Source organism: Tachysurus fulvidraco, chromosome 14, assembly GCF_022655615.1.
Source record: "Tachysurus fulvidraco isolate hzauxx_2018 chromosome 14, HZAU_PFXX_2.0, whole genome shotgun sequence".
In the NCBI taxonomy this organism is placed as follows: Eukaryota; Metazoa; Chordata; class Actinopteri; order Siluriformes; family Bagridae; genus Tachysurus; species Tachysurus fulvidraco.
Window position 1 is genome coordinate 2,905,289 of NC_062531.1, and position 9,413 is coordinate 2,914,701.

Below are 9,413 nucleotides of genomic sequence, written 5' to 3' on the forward strand. Positions count from 1 at the left end.
TCTCGTGGTATTTAGATGTTACATTTTGGTACGTTAAACTGTGAACCTTGAAAATTCTTTCAAAATGTTAACATTTTGCTTCAGAAGCCGGTGGACAATTATTTTTATATAATATTACGACATAAATATAATAATTAATAGCGATTTTTATTCAACGCTGAAAAAATAAATACGAGAAAAATCTGAGCAAAATGTTAATCTTGCACCATGCACGTTGAAACAAAAATAAATAAATAAACAAACAAATAAACAAACAAATAAATAAATAAATCTGCTCAGAATTATAATGTACAATATCTGTACTCAAAATATATATATATTGTTTTAAAAATTAATTTTTTTCACAGGCTGTTAAAATCAATGCTGTTTAAGTAGGCAGTTTTATTAGTAATTAGTAATCCTATATAATCGTATCCATCATGACTCAGTATACAGTATATCATTATTATTATTTATAAAAGTATCATGGTATGATATATATATTGTCATATCGCTCATCTCTAACACACACCGCACTTCATCACAAGCACCATAGAGCTAGCAGGAATGCGACTCCAACACCATACGGGATCAGACACGGTCCGCAGCCTGGATACGGAAACTTGTCACGTTCTCGGCGGATTTTCAGTTGGCTTGACCTCAAGGTCTGAAAACTCATCTATCAAAAATCTCATTTTTTGGCATTTTGTCTTTACTCATCACCTGCCCTGCAGGACACGGAACACACACACACACACACACACACACACACACACACACACACACACACACACACACACACACACACACACACACACACACATTCTCAGACATATCCACATAAACACGCACATACACTCATGCATGGAGGGACATGCATTCTCAGACATGCACATAAACACATACACACTCACATACACACACACGGGCCTATATGCATTACGACTCTTACGATGAACATGCCGACAGACAAAACACTGCAAAGGCCGCAGAGAGCTTTCATGCAAAGTCGCTGGCTGAGTCTCCGGTTCAGAGTCACACTGTGAACACGTGCAGACTGATGACATCATCAAGAAGGGCACATTGGAATGTGTGTGTGTGTGTGTGTGTGTGTGTGTGTGTGTGTGTGTGTGTGTGTGTGTGTGTGTGTTGTTTTAATCATAATACGTAATAATAAGTCAGGCGACTGTGCGATCAGCGTTCATCATATAATACAGTACATATGTTCCATCATTTGTTACGCAAAAATACTCGCTTACGATTGGCTGAAAGGTGTCTGATATTTTCTCCTACTCTTTCTGACATCAGTTAAAAATGAAATCGGCGAAACTTGATACAACACTATGTAACCATGACAACGGGCATAAACAACAACAATTCACTCAGTCTGTTTCACGAAAGGTATATAATACCAGCGCGACAACATCCACTTTCAACGAACCCTGCATGCTTAGCTAGCTAGCTAACTTAGCTAATCTTAAAGATCGTTACGGAATGTTATATTCTGACCATTTTGGTTGCTGTCAGATTAAAAATATGAAATAAATAAATACGTGTACTGTAATTAAAAATTAACGACCGATTTATACCACATAAACAAAGCAATTAGCATTAGTTGCGTGATAGCGGAGATCTACAGTAGCTAGTGGGAATAAATTGGAAGAAAGCAGCATAAATAAAAGAAATAGCGAAAAGTAAACCCCATGAAAAGAAACGTTTGTTTTACAGTCAAACAAATTAGCAACACATCAGTGTTATATCACAATAATCAATCCCAGTGTGTGTTTTCTGAAATAATTCCTAACCTCGCAGTTTATATTGTATAAATTGCAACCAGTCAGAAATCTTCTAGCGGTAATGTTTGACATTGTTTTGACAATGTTTGAAAAAAAAAAAGATCTAAAACACGTCAAAACTTTAGAATAGAACTGTAACATGCCTCGAAGTTCAGAAAACACACAAAAAAAGACTCATCAGACTCATTTCTCTACACAACGAAACATCTCGTTTTTTTTTTTTTTCATACTTCTAAGCAGGAAAACCTGCGAAAGATTCCATCGTCTTCACAGATCGTCTGGTCATAATGGACTTTTAAAGTTTATATACTTATATGCAGTGTATATACGTATATCCGAGTCCGCATAACGACAGCGATGTGACTCTAATCTGTATTATGCCTCAGGAGAAAATGGACGTACGGGACATTTTATCGGCAGCTCTGCACTCGGTTTAGCTGGAACGCAGCTCGCCCCGGTTTCTCGCAATTAATGGAACTGGCTGACGTGACACTTGACGTCATTGAGCCCCATCACCTTGTCGTGATCGCCGCTGCTGTTCTCGTGTTTCTTGTCTGAGCAGCGACACAACTTGTATTTCGCTACCTAGAAAAAAGAGAAACGGGAGAGAGATAGATGGAGAGAATTACAAAGTAAGGATGAGTGGAACAGTTTATTCCTTAGAAATGCTTCATTTTAGGCTTCTATGAGCTTTAGGTTCAGCTGAGCTGAACGTTTTCTGCCGTATCACCGAGACTGTTTGGGTTTCTTTTTCAAATCACAGGTTTCCACGGAACACCGGTTTACTTGATTGAAGTGCTTTATGTCTGCTTTCAATCTTGGATTTCTCTGTTTGCAATATGATACTGCAATGTGGCATCATAACAACGCTCTTCCTGGTTATAGCTAGTATCAGCTAACAGACTGCCTGGATTTATGAGTCTTAGTAATAAGGATAAAAAATACTCACCGTGGCCTACACACATGGCAGCCTCAAGTGAAGTGACATATGGCTAATTACGGTGACCCATACTCAGAATTCGTTCTCTGCATTTGACCCATCCAAAGTGCACGCACACACAGCAGTGAACACACACACACCGTGAACACACACCCGGAGCAGTGGGCAGCCATTTTTATGCTGTGGCACCCGGGGAGCAGTTGGCGGGTTCGGTGCCTTGCTCAAGGGCACCTCAGTCGTGGCTGGCCCGAGACTCGAACCCACAACCTTAGGATTACGAGTCAGACTCTCTAACCATTAGGCCACGACTTGCCCAATGGACTACACTTGCTAAAACACATGGACTCTACTGTATGTGTGTCCCAAATCGTATACTTATCCACTTATGTCACCGTATAAGAATCATTCATTCATTTTCTACCGCTTATCCGAACTTCTCGGGTCACGCGGAGCCTGTGATTATCTCAGGCGTCATCGGGCATCGAGGCAGGATACACCCTGGACGGAGTGCCAACCCATCACAGGGCACACACACTCTCATTCACTCACACACTCACACACTACGGACAATTTTCCAGAGATGCTAATCAACCTACCATGCATGTCTTTGGACCGGGGGAGGAAACCGGAGTACCCGGAGGAAACCCCCGAGGCACGGGGAGAAAATGCAAACTCCACACACACAAGGCGGAGGCGGGAATTGAACCCCCAACCCTGGAGGTGTGAGGAGAACGTGCTAACCACTAAGCCACCGTGACCCCACTGTATAAGATGAATAGTCATGATAACTTTGTAGTGAGTCTTATTTTCACACTGAAAAGAAATGCATTTAAAGTACATGGATGAAGCGCATATCCATGTGTGAATGTTCGACACTTCATGCACTCAACGCCCTCAAATTTGCTTATGTAAAGGAAGGGGGTGGGGCTACCAGGCGCTAATGCTGAACAAGAAATCATTTTCAAAATGGCCAACGACAGTCCGGTGGACGAGAGTTCTTACAGACGTCTTGTAAATTAACCCACTCACTTCATGTGATTTATTTTTTAACGTTTTACAAATGCAGCTAATTCTGGAGCTAAATGTCATTCGTGGCTTTTGTGAAACTTGGAAGTTCAGAAGGAGTGATGGGAATTTATTTTTCAATTAATTAGATGCAGTTGGCTCAATGAATCAGAATCAGACTCATTTGACTCATTGTTGTTTTTTTTTAGTCTGCATCACACACTTTGCTCTATCAAGCGGCTCAGACGTTAAGACGTTTTCTTTAGAAGTATTTAGATAAAAAAAAAAAAAACAGCTTGTATATGTGAGTCAAGTCTCAAATGTTCAGCTAAAAGAATCGAATCAAAGAGTCGGTGAAGTGCAAGCGACTGAGTTAACCTGCGGTTTCATAACATTAAATTATAGATCAGACTTTTTCTGCTTAGGTTACCAAAGATGCCCACTCATACCGACGAGAGACATGCTTCTCCTTTCGTTCAGTAGGATATTTGCAAACTAATAAATATTAATGTTAACTGTGGGTGTCAGGGACAAATGTTGGACAAAAAGAGGAAGAAGAAGAAGAAGAAGAAGAAGAAGAAGAAGAAGAAGAAGAAGAAGAAGAATATAGATGTGCATCAGGATCTAATATATATGTTAATGAATTCTGTTCCTATAAATCAGATTTTTTACACGTACCCTCACTTTACACACTGTCTACTAAGCACTATTCATTTGTACAAGAGACAGGTTGCCAGTTCAGTCAGAATCGAGTTTCACTGGATTCTGACAGGTTGAAAAAAAAAGCACATATTATGAACGCACCTCATACAGATAATCAAAGAGCTCGAGAATGGTGAGAATGCTCGCTCCGATGAAGAGTCCCATCTGTCCTCCAATATCACCTGGAAACACACACACACACACACACACACACACACACTTAACATTTAGTATTTTACACATCTTAACTGCACCGCTTCATCCTGACTCCATCCCACATTGCACACACAATCAATAATATAACCGAAAGGTCTGGAGTGTGTTAACCCACTTAATCCACCACAACACATACAGTATAATGTTTACTTTATTACTGAGCAGCACATCATGGATTTTAGTGTTTTACTGTTACATTTATGAGACGAGTTCATACCAGATATCACTTACATTAGTCATTCTGTTTCAACAGCCTCTCTCTCTCTCTCTCTCTCTCTCTCTCTCTCTCTCTCTCTCTCTCTCTCTCTCTCTCTCTTTCTCTCTCTCTCTCTTTCTGACTCACCCTGTTCTCTATCTATTTCTTTTTCTCAATCTTTCTCTCACTCTCTTACTCAGTCTGTCCATCGCTGTCTGTCTGTCTGTCTGCCTCTCTCTCTCTCGCTCTAACTTTCTGTCACTCTCTCTGTCTGTCTGTCACTCACTCTTTCACACGCACACATTGCTTTCACAATCCAAAATATTCATCAAATCACTCACTCTCACTCTCTCACTCATTTTCTACCGCTTATCCAAACTACCTCGGGTTACAGGGAGCCTGTGTCTATCTCAGGCTTCATCGGGCATCGAGGCAGGATACACCCTGGACGGACTGCCAACCCATCACAGGGCACACACACACTCTCATTCACTCACACACTCACACACTACGGACAATTTTCCAGAGATGCCAATCAACCTACCATGCATGTCTTTGGACCGGGGGAGAAAACCAGAGTACCCGGAGGAAACCCCCGAGGCACGGGGAGAACATGTAAACTCCACACACACAAGGCGGAGGCGGGTTATTTGTGTATGTAACATATATGTAACATTCGCTCGTGTTACAGAACTAACTGTGCCGATAAATTACAATAGTTCACACCTTCTAACCAATCAGACTCGAGTATTCAATCAAAAAAAAAAACAAAGCCAAAAAACATCAATCAAAATCCATTCATTTCAGCAGTTCTGATGTTCAATATTCCTGCCACAGAAACTCCATCTAACGTTCTCCATCTACAGCTTCAGCCATGCGAGAGCGACACCGAGAACAGAGAGATCCTCGCTATAAATCTGTCTGCATACAGAAAACCTCACCCTGCTTTCATGTTCTCATCACTTCCTGAGAGACAAACCTCAGAGCTCCTCGCCGAGGTTATTACACCCTAAATGATTAAACAGAGCAAATCTAAGCTTAATAAGATTTACCCCTGTGTAATGAACTCACCCAGCAATCCTGCTACTTCATAGGCTTTCCTCTGCTCTATGGTCTCGTAGTTCAGAGCTTCGAAAAAGACGTCCAGGACAAGAATGTTGTCTCTGTAAAATAAACAAAACAAAACATGTAGCTGTGGCTAGACGTGAGCCAACCATTTAAATGCCCTCAGTAATGTGAGCTAGCTTGCTGGCGATGGCTAAGTTGCTGAATCCAAATCGATGCGTGTCGACTGATGTACAGTAACTCACTCTCACTCTAACTCTAACTTCTTGGGTCACGTGGAGCCTGTGCCTATCTCAGGTGTCATCGGGCATCGAGGCAGGATATACCCTGGACGGAGTGCCAACCCATCACAGGGCACACACACACTCTCATTCACTCACGTAATTGGGACAATTTTCCAGAGATGCCAATCAACCTACCATGCATGTCTTTGGCCCGGGGGAGGGAGGTAACAGGATTGCCCGGAGGAAACCCCCAAGGCACGGGAAGAACATGCAAAGTTCACACACACAAGGCGGAGGCGGGAATCGAACCCCGACCCTGGAGGTGTGAGGTGAACATGCTAAGGAATTTCCTCATGCTGAGGAAATACAGCAGAAAGAAAGAAAGAAAGAAAGAAAGAAAGAAAGAAAGAAAGAAAGAAAGAAAGAACGGATAACCGAAAAGCCACCGTGCCCCCCCCCGACTGACGTAACTAAAAAGCAAGTATGTTTAAAAAGCATTTTCAATCAGATGACTTAAATCAGAATATTTTACAGTTGTCTCTGTAAAATTCATACTTTTCCTATTTTCCTGAACACAACAGTGCTCAAGCCAGATGTGCATTCATAGAAAATGAATCAAGGCCTTCTTTCAAGGCCTTGAATTCAATCTTAAAGGATAAGTTTGTATTTTTTTTTTCAAAGCCCTTGTGAGTTCAATTAAAATGCTCTGCCTTCCCCTCACCAGACACTATCTCATAGGTAGCCTTGAAAAATGAGCACATATGAGCAGCTTGTTGTGTCTGGGGGCGGAGCTGATTTCTGGGTCAGAAAAAAAAAAAAGCCTATAATAAATAAATGATTCAAATTCTTGTGCATCAGTTACTTCTAAAGTTTCTAATCATTTATCAAATGATAACAGGCCTAGACACACGTGTAAACGTTACAAACTGCCGCTTTAAACTTTACACTGCACCACTCACGTGATGTACTTCTCGGATCTGCTGAATTTCTTGGCGAGGTATTTTGCGGAGGCTTTGCTAGGGATCTTGACGAAAGAGAGCTCCTTGCTGTAGCGCGTGGTGTTGCACGGAGTCTCGCACATGCAGTACTCGTTATCTTTCTCCACCAGGTACGCTGAGGAAATACAGCAGAAAGAAAGAAAGAAAGAAAGAAAGAAAGAAAGAAAGAACGAATAACCGAAAGGTTTGTATACACTGCACTGGTATGGACATGGATATGAAACGTATGCAATACGCACACATTTTTTATCTCACAAGCCTCAGCATCTGTTGTGTTGCTGTGTTTTGTTGAACGACACACAACTAATGAGGTCGCTTGGTTCTTACCGAGTGCCGAGTCTGCGCACACTTTATAGAGCTCAGGGCTGCAGTACGGGGCATCACCTGAAGGGGGCAGCATAAAGGACAGCTTATAATCAAGTTAATCAAATATTTTTTAATAAATAAATAAATGAATAAACAAGTTTCACTGAATATTGCGAAGATTTTGTTTTTGTTTCTGCGATCGCAAAAAAAAAACACAGAATCCCGGAGGGACAGAATTATACAGAAAAGCACAACATTCTCATTCAGTCCTGTAAAAAAATGTGAAAGGCCCAAAAGACTAGATGCCTTTATAAGTTGTGAAATCGAATGTGTTTATTTTAAATACTAAACGACTACAATAGACAACGTCAAACGGCACTTAGTGTCATCACAAACGATTAGTTTTCCATTAATGCCGCATCCTGAGGTGATTTATTCCTTTTCTCTCCCAGCGATATCCCAGTGCTGGCATTTCCTTTATAAAGCACGACACGTCATAATTTTTTATAGGTTCGTTTATTAGTCTGGAACATCTCGGAAACACTTTACAGCTTTAAACAGCTCGCTCCATCTTGGAGTAAAATAAGAATAAAAATAAAATATGTAGATTGTCATCTGAGCCAGAGAGTATAAATCCCTCTGCTCTGACACTAGAGACTCCTTCCATAAAATAAGCGCTAAATCAACACCTCGTTATAGCAATGTTATAGCACATAATAGCACAATGATTGTAGAGTAACGTATCAGATATGTTAGGTCTAATGGGCTTCTACAAGCTTCTATGGCAGATTCGTTTGTTTTAATGGCAGCAAAGATTAACTTTATTTAGAAAGTTAGAACCTATTAGGGGGGGCACGGTGGCTTAGTGGTTAGCACGTTCGCCTCACACCTCCAGGGTTGGGGGTTCGATTCCCGCCTCTGCCTTGTGTGTGTGGAGTTTGCATGTTCTCCCCGTGCCTCAGGGGTTTCCTCCGGGTACTCCGGTTTCCTCCCCCGGTCCAAAGACATGCATGGTAGGTTGATTGGCATCTCTGGAAAATTGTCCGGAGTGTGTGAGTGAATGAGAGTGTGTGTGTGCCCTGTGATGGGTTGGCACTCCGTCCAGGGTGTATCCTGCCTCGATGCCCGATGACACCTGAGATAGGCACAGGCTCCGCGTGACACGAGAAGTTCGGATAAGCGGTAGAAAATGAGTGAGTGAGAGAGTGAGAGTGAGAACCTATTAGTTAATATAGTGGCTTCATAGCTATAGGGCAGTTTGACACCCATAAGTTGGCGTGCTCAGTAATCCAACATCACCTCAGGCACTGTGAGTTAATGACGTTTTGTGGCCTACCGGGCATGTGCACCATGCGGCAGTTGCAGTTCTCCACCAGGTAGCGCGTCTCGCAGTCGATGCGACAGGCGCTGAGGCTGTAAGCGCTGAAGAAGTCGGAGTCTAGGGAATTCATCTTGCAGGTTCCCCAAGGAGGTGGCAGGAACACCAGCTGAAACACACGCAGAGGCACAGATTAGATTCAGAAAGGTGTGCACACAGACACTGCAGCAGGGAAGAGATTAAAATAAACTTCAGGCACGATTTACCCTTCACGTAAAAGAAGCGTATTTTTATCAGCTCATAAGATTTGAGTGGTTGAACCACATTTGGGACAAGGAACCATTTGGGATGAGGAACTGTGTGTCTAATTTTACAATTGTGTGACTATTATAACCATTAACATGGACAAATTAATTGTATATATTTGAAATGTATATATCATATATGTATAGATATAGACAATATTATATGTATATATTTGCATGCATTATTTAACAGAACTTGACATTTCCAGCACGGGCATGACTGACCCGCTGCTCCTGGCAGGACACGAAGGTCTGGAATCCTGGAGCTACGCCAAAGCCCAGCTGATCGATGAACGGTGGCTCAGACTGACTGTGAATCTGAACTTTGATCCCTGCTTCAAAAGACGTCTCATCTGAATAAGA

At 41.8% G+C, this 9,413-nt stretch overlaps 1 protein-coding gene across 1 annotated transcript in view; it reads right to left on the bottom strand.

Annotated features, from left to right (window-relative positions):
• Window positions 1-1,068: 1,068 nt before the first annotated feature.
• asic1a (acid-sensing (proton-gated) ion channel 1a) overlaps window positions 1,069-9,413 on the bottom strand; it is a 29,407-nt gene continuing 21,062 nt past the window's right edge. The window contains exons 5-11 of the mRNA XM_027164892.2: window positions 9,276-9,403; window positions 8,764-8,914; window positions 7,449-7,505; window positions 7,083-7,236; window positions 5,906-5,997; window positions 4,525-4,604; window positions 1,069-2,360 (exon numbers count right to left, since the gene is read on the bottom strand). Coding sequence (XP_027020693.1) covers window positions 2,244-2,360; window positions 4,525-4,604; window positions 5,906-5,997; window positions 7,083-7,236; window positions 7,449-7,505; window positions 8,764-8,914; window positions 9,276-9,403 — 779 coding nt within the window. The 3' untranslated portion in view covers window positions 1,069-2,243. The remainder of the gene's footprint in view (window positions 2,361-4,524; window positions 4,605-5,905; window positions 5,998-7,082; window positions 7,237-7,448; window positions 7,506-8,763; window positions 8,915-9,275; window positions 9,404-9,413) is intronic.